The 22,408-nt window shown below is 42.3% G+C and overlaps 1 protein-coding gene across 15 annotated transcripts in view; it reads left to right on the forward strand.

Annotated features, from left to right (window-relative positions):
- The window catches only part of EZH2 (enhancer of zeste 2 polycomb repressive complex 2 subunit), a 72,055-nt gene that overhangs the window by 16,389 nt on the left and 33,258 nt on the right, over nucleotides 1–22,408 (forward strand). For 9 of the 15 annotated variants that reach the window (XM_045833682.1, XM_045833665.1, XM_045833631.1 and 6 more), the window contains exons 1-3: nucleotides 11,124–11,180; nucleotides 15,274–15,397; nucleotides 15,967–16,068. In XM_045833682.1, coding sequence (XP_045689638.1) covers nucleotides 15,281–15,397; nucleotides 15,967–16,068 — 219 coding nt within the window. In that variant the 5' untranslated portion in view covers nucleotides 11,124–11,180; nucleotides 15,274–15,280. Of the gene's footprint in view, nucleotides 1–11,123; nucleotides 11,181–15,273; nucleotides 15,398–15,966; nucleotides 16,096–22,408 lie in introns of those variants that run through there. The other 6 variants (XM_045833698.1, XM_045833649.1, XM_045833706.1 and 3 more) reach the window with 4 other exon arrangements.

The following is a 22,408-nucleotide window of genomic DNA, read 5'->3' on the forward strand; positions in this document are numbered from 1 at the left end:
ACTCTGACGTTTGACTGCACTCAGACAGGTGGCCTTAGCTCCATACTACGTTTTCATTACGTTTGCTTGTGTCACTGATAATGAGTGTGGTCTGTACCTCAAGTGAGGTGTTCCTCACTTGATGCTCCCCACCCTAGCTGGCCTGCTGGAGGTCCCCCCTCCCCTTTATGTCTGTTTGTAGGAGGAATGCCTAATAGCTCTGTCACCTCAGGTGAAAAACTCGTCCTGTAGCTCTGGTCTTCAGTAGTCAAGCTAGTGGTCTTTCATGTTCCCGGCACCCCTAGTAGGGAGAGGGCAGGCACTCCTAGGAAAAAAGATAGGGTCCTCGGCCAGCCGTCCCTAAGGCTCTCACGGAACTCAATAATGCAAAGATGATTAGAGGGGTGTAGGAGTTGCTGAGGGTGGCCCCTTTTCTGGTCTCAGGGGTCTTAAGGGAGTATGCGGAAGGGGTGCTTTAAAAGACGGGGGCGGGTACCTGGGAGGGGTCAGGGAAGATCCCTGCTGACCCACATACATAGCTGGGCTGGCCAGATGGAGGCGGGAGCCTGGCTGTGGGGGCGAGTCCCGTCGGCCTACTCTAGGAAGATCACAAATTGCTGGGTGTCTCTGGATATGGCAGGGTGCAGGGAAAGTTTGCCCCATGCCAAAGTGGGAACTGGTTATAGAGGGAAGTTGGTGGAAGACCAGTTGGTCCAAGGAAAGAAACGTGGGAGATGGATGAGGTGCTGAAGAAGCCAACGAGAGAGGGTGTCCTGAAGGCGCGGTAGACCAGAAGCAGGGCTTGTCAGCGAGACTCATGCTCATGCTCACCACGGCATCGAGGGCCAAGCAGGCCGTTGGCCAGCCTTGGTGTTAGGAGACCAGGTAGTAAAGACGTGGACCTTGGGAGATGCCCTGAGGTCTCGCAGTGCTAAGAGGTGAGGCCCATACAGTAGGACCCCAGGAACAGATAGGACGGGGGGATCCGAGAGCTCCTGTTGTCAGAGGAAACCTGGAGGTGCACAGAGAGAAAGGGGTGGGTGTGTGTCTTGAGCCCAGAGGTCGAGAGGCTGGGATGTGTGTGAAAGAAGGATCGGCAAAGACGTGGGAAGAGGGATGGAGCCAGGGAGCAGGCGCGAGTTTTTGGCCTTGCAGGCATGGTGTCTCACTTTGAGGTCTGTGGAGTCTGAACAGATTTCTGGGGATGTTGTGTAGTGGATTGAGTGTGCTGCTTGCGGGTTGAGCTCCTTGGGGCTGTCACCTCCTGAGTAGCTTTAACCCTCTTACATGCCTCGGTTTCTCTCTCTGGCTGTCTAATAATGCCGAGAAGGCTCACGCTAGGTAGCCAGCCTTTGTGTGCGAGTCCCCAGACAAGTCAATTATCTAATTACAGTTGTGATGGAATTCCCCGGGGGCTCCTGCTCCTGGTGAGGGATGCCCTCTGACACCTCCACATAGGTTCTCAGTCACCTAAGCATACCCGGAATGTGAGCCAGAGGGAGGAAGTGCCCCTGATTTTCGGAGCACAACGAATTCAGGCTCTCATTTGTGTGGCAAAAGGTTTTGTTCAGACTCAGAAAGCAACTAACGAACAGCTGCTGTTCATGGCTTCCCTGGTCGTAGGTCCTGAGAAAGGAGACTGAGTGCACAAAGAGGCAGGAGTGAGCCATGCTCGACGGTGTGGACTCAGAAGTAAGTACAGAAGCAAAGGAAGAGCCCGCACAGACAGGCTCAGGGGCTAGCCCTGGATGAGCTGCCGCAGCCCACTGCTGCTCTGTCTGGTGCAAGTCTCACGGGGACCCCTAGAGTCTAGGAAAGAGGAAGGGAGGATACTCGCCTGAAGAAGGAAGATGCAGGCACGCTTTAGAAGACCACTCTCCTGGGAAGACACAGAGACAACCGAGTCACGGCAACAGAAGTTTGCAGTGATGTAAGAGCTACCGTGGGATGTCGGCAAGGGCTCCTTGTAGCTGGGAGGGGCTGACTACTTCTTGAAGCTGACCTGTCAGTCTGTGCTGTCCATGTTGGCCTCCTGTTATTGCCTGGGAGTTGTATGAGGCTGTTCTCTGCCCCCTTGTTTGTCCTCTAAGGGGCTCTAAACCTAATGACTAATGACACGCTAGGGGAGGAAGAGTCATCCTGGGGGCAAGTCCTAGCCTATAATAGTTGTTTTCTCTAGTTTTGCCCACTGCCAGGCACCTGGGACTTTCCGCTCGGGTGACATTTTATACCTGGCCTGTCTTTCCTGCTCTGCTCATGTCTGCCTACCTGTCTACTCTGTCAGTATGAGAACAGACCACTGTTCAGTTGAACAGAGTTGTTGGTTTGTGCTTGGGCCAAGGATGTATGAAAAATGCTCATTGTTTAGCACTAGAATTGCTCTGAGTTGCTAAATGCAGTGAAAGACACTCAGAGCAGGTCGTAGGAACAGCAGATCCCTGTCGCCTAGCTCACACTCACATGCACACACTGGTTGGCTGGAGTAGTGGGCAGACTCCTTGTTTTTACTGAAACCCAGACTCTCTTAAAATTTTGTTCAATGTGTGTTGTTAAATTTGTGTTAGGTGTTGGCTTACTTGAGGTCTAAGATTTAAAATAGACTTCCTAGGAGGAAGAATATCTGTCACTGGACTTACCTACCTTTTCATTACGTTTGCTTGTGTCAGGTGGAGTGCTAAAGAAATAATATGCATCTCATGGCTCATCCTTGAATTGTAATGAGTTATAGATCATAGTTTTAGTTTCTTCTGGTTCATAGTTGTTTGTTCTATTTCTCTTCCAACAGTGTCTCAGTAAACTGAGTACATTTCTAACAAAATGAGAGGAGTTAGCTTATTAAATAGATTAGCATAGTTTTCAAGGAAAACTTGAACCTCTAGAAGTCAGCTTAGTTAACCTGTTTTATATATTCTTCAAGCAGATTCTTTAAAACATTTGTGATCGATCGCTTCTCCAGTTGGCATAAATTTATATGGCCATTTCTTTTCTTGAACTTGTTTTTGTAAAACAGATATAACTGCAATAAACACAGGAGTGCTGGTCGATAGACTCTGGTGAACTTGTGAGTTTAGTTTACTCTTCTGTTGGGAGGAGGAACGAGGTCTTATTTTTGTGGAAGATACCTTAATGCAATCTACTCACTGTAGCTGTAACAGTCGAGTTAATGTCATTCGAGCTAATCTATTTAATGTCTATCATTCAGCTAAGATTGCCACATATTTGTAATGTTCCTGTGCCTTTTAACACTATTGTGCTTTTTAGCACTACTTAAACCAGGGCTAAAATATGATGTCTATTTTTTTCCTTGTTACTAGTCACGGCTGCATCTGTTTCCTAAATACGCCATGAAAACAACTGCTGTTCATAATACTTTCTCCTCTGTAGTCACATGTACAAGTGACCCACTAAAGTTTAGTCACTTAAGTCGCCTGTTGTATCTTTCACCGTTGTGTCTCTCAGAGGATTTAGCATTTTTTGAATGCTCCATAAATTCTTACTGACTGGTTGATAATAACTCTATTCCTGGCTTTCCAAGTCCTTCAAACTGAAGTTTCAGAAGTTTCTTCTAGCATTTTGCAAGTCATTTGGGAATGTTTGGGTTCCTCACTTGTGAGCTTGGGCGTTTTTTGTCCTTTTCCTTCTTTTTAAATAAAAACAGGCATTCTAGGAAATGAAGGGCCCCTGGAACAAGAATGCAGTTTAGCTTTCCTCCATGGGGATAGGGTGAATTCTAAGTCTGTGGGGAGCCGGTGGGTAGGATGGGGCGGGTTCAGGCAGCAGAGAGTCGGAGGAGTGGCTGTGACTGGTGGTGAGATCTGACAGTCAGTGGCAAAGGGGGGACGGATGGGTGCAACAAGCCGGGTGCGTAAGACAAGTTTTGTCAGTCATTAGTCTCTTAGTTTGGCACGCATGCAGGGCAGACTATCATTTGGATTCTGTAGCTTGACAGTGCGAAGTATCCCTCATTAAATGTTCTTCATGTAGACTTTTGTTTCCTTTTTTACTTTTTTAGTTGCAAGATTGGTGGTTTCTAGGCTTTCATTCTTACATCTTAAAAATATATAATTTTACTATATTGCCTGTTCTAGGCTCTCCGCTAGGCAACTGGAAAAAGTGCAGAGTATTGTTGTGATTTTTGATTCATACGGTTCTGGATAAACTTGTGGCAGCTGGACTTAAAGTGTGGTCTGTGGACCTCAGGGGGTCTGTGATGTTAGAACTATTTTTGAAATAATACTAAGATGTTATTTGCTTTAATTTTTTTTTTACTGTGTTGACATATACACAAATAAGAAAGGTGTGTAAAACCAGTTGGCACCTTAGCACTTAGAGTAAAAAAAGACATTTTTACTGGAGCTTGTCCTTGATAAAGTGATAAAAGTTATTGATTTTATTAACACAATCCTGAGTGCAAACATTTTTAACATTCTGTGCAAGATGGAAATATACGTAAGGCGTTTCTACTTCATACCCCAAAGTATGACGATTCTCTAGCAAAAGCACTTAGGCGATTAAGTGGCAAGCTACACTAGCTGCTTTTTCCTCAGAGAACACCATTTTTACTTAAAAGGGGCGGACAGACGAACTGTGATTATTCAGGCTTGGGTATTTGGGAAAGATTTTTCGACAAAGTGAACCTGTCACTTCAAGGGAAACAAGTGACCTTTGTCTTGCTGATAACATTTAAGCTTTCAAACAAAACTTAGAATTTTTGGAAAACTTGTATCTGTCACTGTGAGCTGGACAGCTTCCCAGTAAATACTTAAAGACTTATGAGGAGATCAGTGAGTTTAATAAATACAATGTTTTGAAATATGTCTGCTTCTAGAAAATCTGCATGATTCAGTGGGCCAGTATTTTTCAAATGAGGAATGATACAGAGTCATGCATGGGTCGAAGATCCATTTAAAGTTAATAAGGCCAATGAACTTGAATGTAGCAGAGTAAGAAAGCTTATTTGATACAGTTTCAGATGCAGCTGATCTTTCAAGAAACTGCCATTGTTTATAGAAAAGTAGTTGTTGTCTTGGAAAAGCACCTATGAGATTCATTTACGAGGTCAACTAGCCACTTTTTCATAGAACAGTGTTGGTGTAACATCAAAGCCTGAGGTAGATCCACAGTTACCCTGAAAAGGCTGTCAAATATTCTTCCCATTTTTGCTAGATATCTGTTTGAGAATAGATTTCCTTCATATTCTTTAACCAAAACAACATGTTGGAGCAGATTGAATGCTGAAGCAGATAGGAGAATCCAGCTGTCTTCTACTAAAACAGATATTGAAGAAATTGTCAAAAATGTAGAACAGTGTCACTCACTGATATTTTTAAGAAGGAAAATAATTTTAAAAATCTGTTATTTGTATTAACATAATTGGCTGGTGATGTTTTTAAATGAGTTAATATTTTAAGAATTTTTGTTTTTAATTTCCAATATGTCAAATATCGATAGATGGAGCCCATATAGGCTGAAGGAGTCCTGAGCAGACTGCCCCAGAGTGGCGGATGGGGCTCCAGCCCCACCCGTCTGTCTGTCTGTGCCGGTGACTGCGTGTGAGGGACGCTTCAGTGTGGATCATTAGTTTCAAGTTTCTTGTCATCAAGAAAAGTTTTTTTGTCTCTTGTATGAGTACATCTGGCTTTAATTTTTTTTTTTTTTAATTTTAGAGAGGAAGGGGTGGGGAAAGAGACAGAGAGAAACATAAACATTGATCTGTCACTCCACCCATTCATGAATTCATTGATTGATTTTAGCATGTGCCCTGACCAGGATCAAACCCACAACGTTGGTGCATCTAGATGAGGCCCCAACCAACTGAGCTACTCGGCAAGGGCCATCTCGCATTTTAATTTGAGGTTATCCTTGCCATCCCTTTTCTCCATTCACACTGCCATCAACCCAGTTGGAACACTTAATCACTTTATTCCTGAATTATTTCAGTACTTCAGTTTTTTATAACATAGTTTTTTCAACTTGAGTGTTGAATGGAACAGGGTTGACTTGACTTTATTTTATTAAATATGTTCCCTAAAAATGTACAGGTGTAAACTCTTTACACCTGTAAGTGTAAAACCAAAGCAGCGTTACAAATTAAACACAATCAAATTGGCAACACATATTTAATGATGCTATTTGGGAAAACTGGGTAGTTGACATTAGAGCTTACAGAATCACATGGCAGTCTCAGGACCCAGTTTTATTATATTTCTTTAATTTGGTTTAACAGTACTCACATAGAGAATGGCTATTAGCATAAATATATTTTATAAAATCATGTTAACTTTTAGTCTTCATTTGTTCAGGATAATCAGATGTAGTAGCATTGGGTTGGCCAAAAAGTTCATTTAGTCTTTTTCATACGATGGCTTTAGTAGTACTTAGTTGTCTTTAACTTCATTCAGAACAATTTCGATAGTGTATTGTGACAGCTGTCATACCAGCATGCATTAAAAAAAATCAGAATTGTTGAATTTTTGTGCAGCCATTTTAATATTGAAGGTGGAAGAAAATAAGTGACATGTTCAGTATATTATACTTTATTATTTCAAGAAAGATAAAAACACAACTCAATAAAAGATTTGTGCAGTGTATGGAGAACGTGCTGTGACCAACTGAATGTGTCAGAAGTGGTTTGTAAAGTTTTTTGGTACTATTGACACTTTGGCCAAATAATTCTTCACTGTGGGGCTGTCTTATGCATTGGAAGATGTTTAGCAGCACCCCTGGCCTCTACCCACTAGAAGCCAATAGTGGGAGACAGCCGATATACTCAGAATATCCAAATCAATAAAGTTATTGGTGAAAGTGGAAAATGTGTCTTTTATTTTACAGAAAAAGCCATATACTTTTTGGCCAACCCAGTAGTTAACCTGGACAGTTGACACCTAGCAGTCCCTTGAATGTGAGTTTTAATGGCAGTTGAATATTCTGTAAAAGCACTGCTCACTGGAGCCTTGTGGAGTTATCGAAGTCTGTGTCAGATAGATAATCCGATCACTTTTGGGATCTTGACTAGAAAATATTTTATTGCATACTTCACTTCGGGTTTGCTGTTAACAAATTGTTGCTAGTTGATGGGAACGAAGTGCACGTTGGTGGGGTCTCTGCGTCCGTCCTCCCCCTGGCTTTGCGACGCGCACCGGGTCCTGAGAGCCTCAGCATGGTCTCCTGTTTGCCAGCCTTCCCATACCTGCCTTGCCTCACTTCCCTGTCTTTCCCTAGCACTCAACTCCATCTTACATGTGAAACACTTCTTAGTTTGATTGTTCCCTTTCAAGCAGATTTTAAGTTCTACGAGGTCACAGATTCTTGGTTGTTGTATTTATCGCTAAGTCTTCAGTTTCTATAATAGTGCCTACCATGTATTAGATGTTCAGCAAATACTGATTGGATGACTGAATGGATATTAGCACCTCTCTCTACTCAGATGCCAGTTCAGATGCTCTTTCCTGTGCTGAGTGCTTACTGCTGTCTCCCAGCTGGGGCATTTCTAACCTCACGTTTTTAAATCATTCTGATCTGCACAGTTTCCCTTCTATTTAACGTTCTGTAAAGCATTTTAACTTTTTCAAATATATTTCTGTTCTGTTTATTATTTTAAAAAGTGGTTGTCATTTAGAAAAGGATGTCTTTACATAATGGTTATTGTGTAACTTGATTCTCTTCAAAAAGACTATTTTTGAATAATTTTAGTTTTCTATAATCACGGTACATTTGTCAAAATTAAGAAACCAATGTTAGTATGTTACAGTTAACTAAACCAGAGATTTCATTCGGATTTTACCAGTTTTTTTTCTTTTCTGTTCTAGGATCCAGTCCAAGGCACCACATCGCATTTCATTGTTCCCTTAGTCTCTTCCTATCTATGACAGTTTCTGTCTTTCCTTGTTGTGACCTTGATAGTCCTGAGCAGTACTGGTCAGATGTTTTGTAGAAATGTCCTTCAGTTTGGGCTGGGCTGGTGGTTTTAGTGCGATTAGACTGAGGTTATGGCTTATGAGGTTTATCGGGGGCACGTGACAGTGACAGCCCTTATCACTGACGCTTTAACCTTGACCACTTGGCCAGCGGTGTCCTCTGGGTTTCTCCCCTGTGACACTATTTACTGTTGGGAGCAGCTCACTGAGCCTAGTGTACCCTCCTGGGGAAGGGGGTCGAGTGCTACCTGCCAGGTGAGGGAGTGTCCGCACGCACTGTGCTGTTGGGGTTCCCTGTAAGGGAGATTTGTCTCTTCTTCTCCATTTACTTAGTCATTTAATCATGTATTACATCACAGACTCACGAATACTTAATTTTATTTATTTGGTTTTAAAATACCATTGTGATTTATTTTGCTGTTCAGATTATTCAGGCTTTGGCCATGGGGAGTTGTTCCCTCAGTATCTGGTCATTGCCTGTGACACGTTCCCTTCCCTTCCTCTTTGGAGTAATTCCTTACTTTCTGCTACAGGCTGTTGTTTTTGCCCTGTCCCAGCCCTAGAACCAGCCATTTTTTTACTGCTCTGCTGCCTTGCACCGGAGAATGGTATTTAGAACAAAAGATACGGGTGCCGGGTGTGCTCCTGCAGTGCCCCGGCTTCTAGGCCCTCTGTGAATGGAGCTTGGAAGTAAACATATGTCTGCTGAGCCACGTGTATGTGCGTGTCTGTATTTCTGAACCTGTGTGCACATGTCTTAAAATAAATGAGTTCATACCGATATCTCTGACTCTGGTCCATCTCCACCCCTTGCTTATTTGTAATTGGAACCCCTGTGAGAAATTTAACAACTAGAGTACAGTGTTGATGCATAGTTCTTTTTTATCTTTTTTTAAAAAAATTATTTATTAATTTATCTTTAGAGAGGGGATGGGAGTGAGAAAGAGGGAGAGAAACATGTGAGAGATACATTGAGCAGTTGCCTCTCACATGCCCCCAACAGCACAACCCAGGCATATTCCCTGACTGGGAATTGAACCAGTGACCTTTCAATTCGCAGGCCAGTGCTCATTCCACTGAGCCACACCAGCCAGGGCTGTTTTTATTTTTAGCTTTCCTCTATCCAGTCCAAACACAGATTTTTAAAGTTGCCTAGGGGAGGCTCCTTTTTCACGCTGTTTCATGAGGCTGTCTCATAAAGTTCTATATAGTTAGATTCATTGTATAGTCTCCCTGCCTTTCTGTCCAGGCCTTTCTGAGGTCCATTGACATCCGTCTTTGTTTGTATTTGCATACAGTCTAAAGTTTTAAAAAATGGCTTTTTACACTGGATTGTTGTCTAACTTAACTTTTTTATGTGAATGTTATAATTCCTATTGTATTCTGCTATTTGTGTAGTTCGTAGCCAATATTATGGCACTGTCCTGTGCATCTTACATAAATTTGTTTCTCATAACACCTCCGTGAGGTAGATACTCTTGTGGTAATCTCTTTTTCATGAGGGGAGAGAGGCACAAAGATGTTTAGTAACTTGGCCAAGTTCATGAACAGCTGGTATGTGGGAGACCTGGGGTCTGAACCCAGAAAGGCTGGGTTTGGAGTCTGTCTGTGCTCTTGTCTTTTGTTTAAGACTGGATATGATTTAGAATTTAATAGGACTTAGAATTTGCTGTCGACTTGCTAGTTTATTGTTGAACTGAGTTTGGAATGGGGAGTACTGTTTCTCACGCTTTCTGTCCCGTGTTCCTAGCAGCCGTTACTAATCATGGTGGCTCTCTTCCCTCTCCGAGCTAGAGCGTTGCCCGGCCTGGGAGTCCTCGCAGCACTCTCGGGCCCCAGGAACTTGCTGAGTCCTGAGTGCAGGGTGTGGTGCAGGGTGCAGTGCGGCGGCTTCTGATCTGCCTCTCGGAGTCCTCGCTCGCTCGCTCACAGTCTCCCTTTTCGTGGGGTGTAGGTGTTGTGTATTTTCCTTCGCTCATAAGGTCTGCTTCTCCTAAGTCATTAATTTTTGTCTCTCACCAAAAGTTACATCTCTCTGTCTGTCTAGGTTCTCTTTATATTGTTCTCTTTATCTTTACCTACAAAATCTGTTGACTATTAATTTACTTTAGAGTTTATTAAAGCAATGAATTTTTACTTAAAAAATAAATGAAATTGTTAAATGAGACTAACAGATGTTCTCAAAGAATTTTAAACATAAAAAGCACTATTGAAGACTGGTAACTTTCCAAAATAGGCAATTTTAGGACAGTCTTGTTGTGAAGTAAGACATTTTAGTCCGAAAAGGACATCAAGCATAGTGCAATTGTATACTTAAATTTTGTTGGGTTTGGATTTGACCTTATTTAGTGTGGTATTCAGTTAAGAGTCAGAGCGAATGCTGTTAATTTATTTGGGAAGGATAAGGAGTACATGCAATTTATTGCCTAGTTTTCTTCCGATAAGTAGGAACAGAACTCAGCAAGACTAGAGAGATGGCTAATGCCTTGGTTTGGCAAATCCTTTAGGAATTAAGAACCTTTAAAGAAAGACATCAAGGGCCCTGAAAAATGCCCAGGAAACTTAAAAAACAACAAAAAAATCCCTCAGTCATTGGCAACTTACTAAGGAGGGGCAGGAGTGTCTTCTTAGGGTGAAGGCCATCTCAAGTGGGCCGGGGCTGGACCTGACAGAGAAGATTGCTGATTCTTGGGGCTGTGCGGCCCTGTCACCTGAGAGGTAGCAAGCTGTGTCTTGGCCACATCACCAGGGTTGTAGATACTTGGGAGGGTGGAGGAAGCTCTTTCCTGTTGCGAATCTTTTCTGAGATTCTCACTGTGGCTGGACCACTTCTGGTCATGTGTACAGCATGGTACTGGTGACTCTGCAGGGAGCAGTGGGCCTTGGCCAGGCCAGGACCCCAGGCTTCCTCCCGTAGCAGTGGTGGTCCTCAGAGGGGTGGTGGGAAGTCCCCAGAGGGTGGCAGAACCACCCGTGTCTGCTCTAGTGGGGCAGAGCTAGGTTACAAGGATGTGGTGTTGGGGTATTAGAGTTGGTTAGAGTTTGATAAACAACACAGGCTCTAGACTGTATAAGTTTGCCTTTTCTTTCTTTTTTTTTTTTTTTTTAAAGAGCCACTGAGCCACACCAGCCAGGGCTTTTTTTTTTTTTTTAACTTAACTTAAAAAAAGTTTTTTATTGATTCCAGAGAGAAAGGAAGAGAGAAAGAGAAACATTGATGTGAGAGAAACATTGGTTGGTTGCCTCCTGCACACGCCCCAACTGGGGATTGAACCCGCAACCTAGGTATGTATGTGCCTTGACTGGGAATTGAATCCACGACCTTTCAGTGCACGGGACGATGCTCCAACCAACTGGGCCACACGGGCCGGGCTATATAATTTTTCTTAATTTTATTTGTTTTGTAATTCCATAAGGCTTTACTTCATTATGTTAAGGTTTTGATGGTCATCTGCTATAATCTGGTTTGCCCTTTGAAATCCACTGTAACTCTTGTTTTGGTTTCACTGTACGGAATCTTGTTTCAGTGACTCGGGCTGTACCATAATCTGTTTTGAATAAGAGAAGGTGTTTTCATGTCCTGGATAAAGACCATACTAGTGCTATTTATTTCACTTATGAAACAAAACAAATTTTGTGATTGAGAAATTTGAAAATTGGGTGTGTTCACAAATTCCTTTCCATTTAGTGGTAAGTCATTTCAATAAAGGTTTCTTTTTGCTAATACATGCATATTCAGAGCTATATCTCAATACTTGGCTATGATGTGATGGAAAACGGAATCAGAACCCCGACTGGGGTCTGAGGGCAGCCTACGTCTGAGGCCAACGACCTGACAGGTGTGCAGCTGGGCAGGTCCGCACGCCGCCAGCTTTGAGGGAGGGGCGTCGTCCCTGTTGTGTGAATGGAGTGGTTTTGAGGCACTACCAGCTGTCTTAGAAAGACATTCAAGAAGCTCCAGATTTGTACTCGGGACTCTTGATTGGCAGGGCAGCGGGACCGCGGGGTTCTGTTGCTCCTGAGACTCATCTCTTCAGGGGTTGGGTGACAGGGCACAGCTGACCATTTTCCATGCGCAGGCATGGTGGCCACCCTTCCTTGTCACACCCGGGACTCAGGCGGACCTGATGAGCTCCTCGTGATTGGTGCACACTAACAAACCTGTTTGTGCGCTTGCTTTAAAGTCTGCTCTGCCAAGCGCACAGCCAGGCCCTGGGACTTCATAAATGAGTAAAAATGGGTCTTGCTACTGAAGAATCATGTGGGGGTGAGGTGGAGTGAAGAACACGAAAATGTGATTTTAACATTATGAATGCTACGATAGCAGGAGAGAGTTTGTTCTTTGTACAATAGTCTTCGAAATGGAGCCTCATGTTCTATTCTTCACAGATCTGCTGGTCATTCCCTACTTCCAAAGAACAGTCTGGGCACGTCTAGAGTTATTTCTTAGATCATATTTTTGATAATTTCTCCTAAATGAATTACTCTGATTTTCTTCATTTTCTCTCAGTTGTGCAATTATAGGCTCATCCTGTAGACTAAAACCTCCACTCATGTACTTTGTTTGGAAGAGCTTTGTGAACTCTGTAAATGTGGAAATTTATCTGTATTTGCCCTCTTTCAAGAGAGGTTGGTTCTAGGCTCCGTTTTGAAATGTTCTGTTGCTGATCTCACAGCTTGTTTAGTTTAGTTAAACTTGGTCAGAGACTGTTGTTGTGACACACTGCATCGTAACTGAGGTGGAGACAGCGTGAAGTCGCTCCAGAATGTCAGACAAGGAGGGCTCTGGTGCAGAAACACGTAGTGCTAGCTAGTGAGACCGCTTTACCAAGACAGAGCTCCTGTGCCCGCCGGGAAGAACTGGGACAGCACCCGTGTGGGACATCAGTGAGAACTCATGCCGTGCTGTAGGTTTTATTGGGTGTTGCCTCCAAGGATCAAGAATTTGTCAAGGTGGCAGATCGATGTGAAATAGTTTATGAGCTAATGAAGCAACAGATAATCACTTTTTATCAGGTTCCTTTTTTTTCTACTTGCTAGGCCTTTGAAGTGTTAAATGTCTAAAGTAATTTGCATAGTATTACTTGAGCTCCTCTGTTAACTAGCATTATTGAATGCAAACAGTTGCCACAAAATTGTTTTTTAAGGACGCTCCAATTTCTTCTTTTAAAGATTTATTTGTTTTTTGACAGAGGGGAAGGGAGGGAGAAAGAGAGGGAGAGAAACATCAATGTGTGGTTGCCTCTCACAGCCCCTCCCTGGGCCCCTGCCCGCATCCTGGGCTTGTGCCCCACCTGGGAATAGAAGCAGTGACCTCTTGCGTCACAGGCCAGCACTCTAGTCACTGAGCCATACTAGCTGGGGGGGCAATTTCTTCTTAATTTTGGTGTCTTTTGCCCTCTTCCCCATCTTTATGGCTTTCTTTTTCCCTCCTGACTTCCCCGCTTTCCCTCAGAGACGGTCATTGTCTTCTCAGTTCTAAGGACTGCTGCCTTTGTTCCACTTCAGCACCCCGGGGCAAGGCCACATTTTTCACTGTTCACGGGAGTACTCCTGTCTCTGTGACCTCATTTAACTGTGTTTATCTCAGATTCTGAAATCTCTTTGTTTTTCTCATTTGTCCAGACCTTGGAGTTTGGGGTCTGTAGGCCTCGGACAGCCCCACCTCCAGGTGTGTTGCTCATACCTCAGAGTTTCTGTCCTTCTTTCTTGGGTTTTGAACTCCATCTCAACTGGTGAGGCTCTGTTGTCGCCTTTCCTGCTGTCCCTCTGCAGTCTCGTCTGTCCGGTATTGCCCCCTCAGATAAATCTTACATTGGAATTTCTTTTGGCTTTTTTAGGTAGAGTATCAGCGCCAAAAGGGCAAGGTCTGTGTTTCATTCATCTTTGTATATTCATTGCTTGGGCCATAATCATCACGTATTACATGCTTTCTTTGTCCTGCTTTCAGCTCTGAATAATCTACCATTTGTGTTCTTTGTCACTGTTTGGTGGTGAGTGTTATTACTGAGAGTTACCCCGACCTTGGGGTTCTTTCTCCAAATCTGGTCTGAGACAGTTTTCTTTGTGCGTGAGGGTTTTGTGTGAGCAGGTAGGCAAATGAAACCTTACTCAATTATTCAAGCCAGAAAGTCATCTTCCCCCACATTTAAATCATCACCAGGTTTTCTCCGGAGTAATCCTCGAATTCCTTTTCTCTCCATCACCAGTGTGGTGGTAGACCTGATGTCCACTCTTGTCCGGAGACTGTATTGCAGTCCAGTGTACCCTGGCCTCACCTTGCGCTTCTGTTTCTCCACCTCCCCTCCTGCTCTGTAGTCACCTGGCCCTTCCAAGGTGGAAACCTCCCCTCCCCTGTTACTTAAAACACTCAGTGGCTTTCCACTGCTCTTAGTGGAATTAAAGCAAAACTCCTGAATGTGGCACCTCTGCACCGTCTGCCAGAGAACTGTCCTCATCTTTTTTATTTTATTTTATTTAAATTGTTGTTGCAGTACAATTTTCTATCTTTTACTCCCATCCCAACCCACCCACCCAACCCTCCCCACGTTCTCATCTTTTGAAGATACAGGTATGGTTTAATAGTTTGAGAAGTAAACGTTCCAGAAGAGGACACTTGCTTAGACTCAAAGTGGGGACTCTCATGTGAATGAGGCATCTGGTGAACTGTAGGTTGTCCCCACAGTGGAGCGGGCTGGTTCCCAGAGCCTGAGACTGAAGACGAGACAGTGGGCTTGACTTTGCATTGGCCGCATTCCTTTTTTTTCTTGCTGGCAGAGGGGCCCCTCGTGTGAACAAACGTAGCACAAGAGGCAAAAATCCACACTTTTATTATCACAGTGTTTAAGGTGAGAATCATAGTTTCAAACTGTTTAGGGGGAATACTTTAATTTTTGTATTTATTGTGGGTTGTACTGTTTCTGCTTTTAGTGCTGTATGTAGATTTTACTTTTTTGGATTTGTCATTTTTAATTATATTACTCAGCTTTGCCAGTGATGTAATGATGAAAACTTAGGGTCATTCTACATTGTGGCACTCCACAGTGTGGATACCATAGATTAAAAACTAGCTTGTTTAAATAGTACACTTAATTCCTGTAATGGGATCATGTTTCTATGAGATGGCTGGTCTCTAGGAGTGAGGAATCTTTGTAAATATATCTTTTAAAAGTTGTGATAAATAAAGCTTTATAGTACTTTGAATGAAATGTTTTAAGGATTTAACCATACAGATCAAGTGAGCACCCTTCTGCAAATGCCTACAGTACAATTATGTATTACTTCTTTTGTTTATTGTCGGTTTGCTGGGGACTAAAACACAAGTGACCGTATTCAGCTGGTTAGATTAGTGATTTTGGTATGAAACCATTGCTTTTAGAATAATCATGGGCCAGACTGGGAAGAAGTCCGAGAAGGGGCCAGTTTGCTGGCGGAAGCGTGTGAAGTCCGAGTACATGCGGCTGCGGCAGCTCAAGAGGTTCCGGCGAGCTGACGAAGTCAAGGTATCACTTTCCTTGTCTTTTGTGAAAATGCTTGTACAATTGAAGATAGCTTTTTTCTCCCTAAAGATAAGTTTTAATTTGAAATGGTACATTTTCAGCCAAGGCTGTATTTGCATTATGATCAGTGAAGACTGGGAAGCTCAGGTTCTTATCTGTCTTAACATAAAAATTGTACCATGCACCTTTAGTGATAAGGGCAAGATTTCCAGCCTACTTGAAATTCACTGCCTTTTCTGCATACCTCTGCATCGCGGGTGTGGACTCCGGGCCCGCACATCCAGGGCTGTGCGTGGTTTTGTGTTTCTAAAGTCACTGTCGTTTTTTAAAAATACGAAGTCAGCAGAGGATGGAAATAATTCCCCGTTCCCCTCCCATTTGCAATAAAATAACAGGTGTGGTGTGTTTGTATTATTTAAATGTGGGAGACCACAGTTCACTTAAAAATCTTTATGCATTAGAGGGAATATTCCTGATATTTTTGAAAAATCACTAGATATTAACCTGCAGTAGAGATATTACAAATGTTCTAAAAATGAACAATTTTTCCCCCCTCCTTCATTTTTTTAAAGAGTATGTTTAGTTCCAATCGTCAGAAAATTGTGGAAAGAACAGAGATCTTAAACCAAGAGTGGAAGCAGCGAAGGATCCAGCCCGTGCACATCCTGACTTCTGTGAGCTCATTGCGCGGGACCAGGGAGGTTGGTGAACTCGCGCGCTGCGGTCCTTCTCGGTGCGCTCTGCTGTCTGCTGGCGAGCGCTGTTGCTTGTTGAGAGAAAGCCACTGACTTCCGGATGCCCATCTTTTTATTGCCATTTCTCCTCCTGTGTAACTGTTAATGTCTGCCTTAGGTAACGCTAATACCTGTACGGGAGCTCTAGTGTTTGACATACTTTCCACTGTTAGTAGGAAGGTTGCTAGATTTTTAAGGACTGTTGTTGAAAAGTATCTTTTAATTAACTACTCTTCAATGTCCTCATCAGATCACTATTTAGATCAAGGCTTTCTGACTCACTTGTCTTTTTTCCCTCCACTAATACGAGTTAGCCATGCTGTAAGAACTCTCTCCTTTGTCTTCCAATTTATAGACAAAGTTTTCCACATTTTGTTTAAATTCTAACGTTCTTTTAATAAGAATTAAAAAGTTGTCACCCTAGGATATGTGTATTGATTTTAGAGAGAGAGGGAGGGAGAGAAAGAGAAACATCTATCAGTTACCTCCCATACATGCCCTGACTGGGGATCGAACCTACAACCTTTTGGTGTACAGGATGATTCTCCAACCAACTAAGTCATTCAACCAGGGCTTCTATAAAAATTTTTAAATTCAGTATTGAGGATTTGGAATGTCCTTTTCTATAGCATTTCCAAATGAATGAGATATTAATTCCTACAAAAAAATCTTAAAGAAAGGTGATAAGTCTGTGGTAGATTGTATGATTCAGTAACAGGAAAACAGGGGCAACAAGATGAAAGATAATGTGGACACTTAAACAGTGTAGACCCATGTTAAAGCATTTCTGTTTAAGCACCTGTGTTATATAGGAAGATGGCATAGGGTATGTTATGCTGTCTGAATGGGCTTAAGCAGAAAGAGGGAAAAAGTGATTTGAAATTTAGATTACCCCATGTAGTAGGTAATTGTTGACCTGAGCACCTGTGTAAACCAGCAATTTTCAACTGGTGTGCCACAAGAAGTTTTAAAAACATTCAGTACCCTCCCTGGGTGGTGGCTTAGTGGGTTGAGTATTGACCTGTGAACCAAAAGGTCACTAGTTCGATTCCTAGTCAGGGCACAGGCCTGGGTTGCAGGCTAGGTCCCCGGTTGGGGGTGTGCGAGAGGCAGCCTATTGATGTTTCTCTCGCATACCCATGTTTCTCTCCCTCTCTCTCTCCTTCCCTACCCTTCTCTCTAAACAATAAATAAAATCTTTTAAAAAAATTACAATACCTAACTAGGTAGTCAGGGGCGTTGACCCCTTTTCCCTTAGATTGTTAAGTAAGAAAATGACTACAGCCAACAAAACAGTAGCTGTCCAGTATGATCGAATCAAAATTATACCTATTATTTTTGTCCAATCCACAAAAAATGTATTTTTTGGTGTGCTGCAGAATTTTAGTAATTATAGTTTATGTGTGGAATGACATGAAAAAGTTGAAAATTGCTGACCTAAACTATGGAATTTGTTCTAAAATACATGTCAGTGAGTAGCCATTTTTAATGTAACATGGTGGTAATCAAGCACTACTTTGCTCCAGTCTGAGACCTGTGGCTCTGATGCGCTGGCTTCAGAGACTTGTCGGCACTGTCACAGTAGCCCAGGGTGCCACAGACACGGTCCTGGTGCTGACTTCGTGACGGCGGGCGGTCTCACTGGTGACGCCTGACTTGGGATGTTCTTAGCCATTCATGCGTTTTGTCAGGTCTGACCAGCACGTGTGCGCATACGTATGATATGCCATGAGCACGCCTGCGCCATCTGGGCCAGGCCAGGCCTGTGTGTCGGAGGTCATGACTGTTCACTGATGTACTGAGGATGAAAGGGTTTTTTTCTATGCCAGTCAGAATGGTCTTGAAAGGGTTAAGCAAGTGGTTTCTAGTAGTTCTTTTGAAAAGTTTTGTCTGGTGACCTTTTGAAAATTTTGAGGTGAAAGACAAAAAAATCCTCATTTTTTCCCCCCTCCCTGGAGGAATAAATCTTAGAAATTTGGGGAAATAAAGTAGAAACACATGGAATACTTATTTTTGCCATCCATTGCAAATCTCAAAATGCTGTCACAAGCCCAGCTTACATTAACAACAAAAGCTAGCAGCCACGACTCCGGGCACCGTGCAGGCGCTGTGCACGCGCCGCTCCCCTCGGTCTCCGCGGTGGCTGAGCTGCGCCTTCCCCAGAGGAGGAAGCTGAGCCTTAGGAGAGTTCAGCCCGTTTTGCTTGCTCTGATGATCTGATGTGGGCCCAGAAGAGTACACTTTGCTCAGATACATTAAGAAAATAGTGAAGTTCGTTATTTACGTACAACTTCAGTTGCTCATAATGTAATTTTTGGCATTAAATTTAAGAATACAATTATAGTCAAATGAATATTTACGAGTTGAAAATTTCTTTTTGATTTCGTCAAATGGAGATAAACATCATTGCATGTAAAGCTAACTTTTTATTGTGAATTTATGTGAGAGAGTGTGAGAAGAAATTAGGATTTTAATAAAACTGTTTTCTAAACTTAGTACCCCTTGCAGGTTGAGAAACACCATTTTCACAAAATAGGAGGGGAAAGGAGGGAAGTAATCCAGCCTCAGGAGCTCAGTTTCTGTGGCATGGAGCTCTGGCCCGGTCAGGCACGTTGGTTTTGAGCAGCTCTTGATAACCAGTCTGCTTCAGAGGACTTTTCTTTTACTCCCCCATCCTCACCTCCTTTCAGGCCATCGTTCCTGACTTTTGGGAATTGAAGGTTTATACAGTTTGTGACAAGCTTTTTGCTGTTATAACTAATAAAATCTTAAGAGCTGGAAAGGAACTTAATAATCTCTGTCTAATTGCCTTACTTTTCAGATAAGAATACACCCATTTTTTTCCTCCAGTTTGAGCCTTTTCAGGTATATATTGATTTCTTTCATAGGCTCTAAAAGTCAGAGTGTGAAGTAGGTTAGAAGCAGGAGGATAAGTAAGAGTCAGCCTGTTGGGCAGACTTTCCCAGCAGCAGGCCTGGCAGGGTTGGGACTGCGTGTTGACCCAGACACCCAGTCCCTGGCTTTCAGCACTTGGAAATGGTGCTGGGACACTGCTCATTTTCGTACGCTGGTCCTTTATGCATCCCGTCCCCAGTTTAAATCCTTGTGGCATGACGGTGATTTCAACGACAGTTTTCCATCTCTCACACGTCTTCTACTTGCTTCTTTTCTGTACTGGTACATGCACTTCGTTTTAAAGTGACTGATTATATCTAGGTTATTTTAGTAAAGAATGTCTGACAAGTTTACTTTCTGGTCTAATGAAGTGACTGCTGTAGATGCTGACTTCAGATTAAGTAGCTCTTGCAGCTGAACCTGGAGACAACATCTGTAGAATATTGTTTTCTTAATGTGCTTTTAAGACACTTTGGTACCTGTTGCTCAGTGAGGTTACAGAACCTTAAGCAGTGTTACCTGCAAAATATGTGTCTGTTTTTGTGCTTTTAAAGAATACTTCTGACTTACTGAAGTCAGTGACTGTAATAGATGCCATTTATTTATTTATTTATTTGTTGTTCTTCGGTTGATCTTAAGACGCTTAAAAATGTCATTAAGTGAAACATACAAGCTGAGGGACACGTGCCTTATTGCCACAGCATGTGGCCATTCATCAACAGCGTTTCCCGGCGACTTTCATTCCTTGTCTTCACGTGGGTGTCATCTCTTCGGTCAGTGAGTCTGTTCTTACAGTTTTAATGAAGAAACTGGTTTAAGAATTACTCTTCTAGTTCTGACTAGTGCATTTCTTTTTGAACATTTATTTATTTCTTGCTTAAAAAACACAAAGCACTTTCCTCTTCATCGATTCTTCATGTCAAGCTTTTATTGCCTCTCCCTATTATGACTGAAAGAGGCTTCCTCAAATGATGTCTGTCTTCCGGGCAAGTGGTGTGATTGGCTTTGTAATTTAAAAATGCCCCGCTAATAAGCATTTTCAGATTCCCAGGAGAACATCATGTTCTTGAAAGAATTCTGTGTCTTCTGTACTACAGGAGTGAGAATTTTTCATGTGTGTTGAAACGTGGGGCTTCTTGAGAATGCTTGACAGACAAGCAGGGTCAGGAAGGCCTCCTGGTCCTCCTGTTCAGGAGGAATTAAATGTCTTGGGCTTTTCAGTACATGGGCTTGCTCTTCCTAGTGATGCCTGAAATGATTTTAAGTTCATCACCTATCTTTTGACATTTGTATATTTTTTTTGGAGAGACTTCTATCAAAATAACGTAGAATGTGTAAGTTCTTTAATATATTTGCAGTTTGGATTTATTTTTGTTAAAGGAGAAGAATAACATTGTTTTGTTTACGTGTAAACACTTGACATTATTTATTGACTTGGTAATACACTTTCCTAAATTAGCTGTAAATAAATTTAATTATTGGTTACAAAGAAAATATATGTTAGTATACCCAGTATATAATTTTAGTGTTCTCTTAAACATACTCTCAACTTTCAACACACTGACATGTACTCTTTCCTTTGTAAATTGTAGGATTACATTACCAATAGGTCTGGAGTCTCCTGAGTCCGTTGAGCAGGTTGGGAGGGAGCGAGGTTGCTTTTGTCATGTCTTAAAAATAAACGGATGTCTCTCCCAAGTGTCTGTTTTGACTTTCAGGCTCAATATATCCATCCTTTCTTGGTTCCTGATAGAACTGGTTTTTAAGTTGCTTTCTTCTACTGTTTGCCTCTCTTAACCATTTGTTGGTATTTTCTTGGAGGATTAGTCTTGTATCAACTCTGCCAATCCTTCCACCCATGTAGCTTTTCAAATCACTGCAGCCTTCGCTTCCTTTCTGGCTTTCTTTCAGCTGAAATAGATGGAGCATTTCTTAAATGACTGTAAAGGAAGCGTTTCTTCTCTTTCAAAAGGAAACTAATCTAGTAAAAGCATTTAATGCACTTCCAAAGGGTCATTTAACAAAAAAGAAAGGTCGCTTACAATGTTTTGAGTTTATATTTTAAAGATTTTATTTATTTTTATACGGGAAGGGAGGGAGAAAGAGAGGGAGAGAAACATCAGTGTGTGGTTGCCTCTTGTGTGCCCCCTACTGGGGACCTGACCTGCAACCCAGGCATGTGCCCTGACTGGGAATCGAACTAGCAACCTTTTGGTTTGTAGGGCGACTCCCAGTCCACTCAGCCATACCAGTCAGGGCATTTTTTTAAATTGCTTTTAGAGGGAGAGGAAGGGGGAGAGAGAAACATCAATGCAAGGAGAAGCATCATTTGGTTGCTCTTTGCATTCACCCTGACCAGGGTTTGGGGATCAAACCCACAACCTAGGTATGTATCCTGACTGGGAATAGAACCCACCACTTTTTGGTTATGGGGTAAAGCTCTAACCAACTGAGCCACACTGGCCAGGACAAGTTGCATTTAATTTATTGTTTTTATTCTGGGATGCTGTTTATATGTTTGTGTTTAAAAATTATTGTTAAATTGACTATTACAAAGATTTTTTTCCCCAAAATGCAAAACCAAATTTTGACAGGTATTTTAAAAGCACACAGAACAAGCCAAAACCAAAAGAAATGCTTGCCTAGTCTGCAGTGTTAAACAATGCTTATTGCTATGAAGAAATAAGGAAATTTTATTAGACCTAGAACTTTGGCACAATTTATTTAGCTTGATAATGTAGATTGATTTAAATTCACTGCTTAGGATTCTGTTTTTTTCCTATTAGATTTTATAAAAGAATATCATTTGTACCATTTTGGGAGGTTTGGGTAGATTTCATGAGCTGCCTTGGCAACTGATGTGCCAGTTTTATACCAGCTAATGTGAGAATATCTGTTGGGTCAGTGGGATTCCTGTTTTTCATCTTTCCAATTAAAAGGGCATTGCAAAGTGATAACTTGAAGAATTCAGATAAAGAAATACATAAAGCAGTTCAATCCCCATGACTTTTATTCTTTGAGAGTTCTATGTCTGTAACGTGTTAGTAATAATGATAATATATATTCTATTTTGAAAAGTTACTCCCAGGTGAAGCAGGCCTGCCATTTGGGCCATCACTTCACAGCCCTGTCCGGGTCCTCGGCTCCCTGCCAGTGCACAGCGCTGGGTGCTGTGCAGAAACCGCGATTGACTGCCCTGCTGTCAACTGGTGGACATTTCGGTTTTTATGTCTCACTTTTGTAATTAGCGTTGTGGTGAATATTCTTCATATGCATCTTTGCATCTCTTGAGTACTTTCGTAGGAAAAGTTGAGGATATGATGTTTAAAATTTTGATAGGGATTACCACTACATTGCCACCCAAAGGCTCCAGCTTTCTGCTCTG

Source organism: Phyllostomus hastatus, unplaced genomic scaffold (assembly GCF_019186645.2).
Source record: "Phyllostomus hastatus isolate PE091 unplaced genomic scaffold, TTU_PhHast_1.1 phas_contig_1021, whole genome shotgun sequence".
NCBI classification, from domain to species: Eukaryota; Metazoa; Chordata; class Mammalia; order Chiroptera; family Phyllostomidae; genus Phyllostomus; species Phyllostomus hastatus.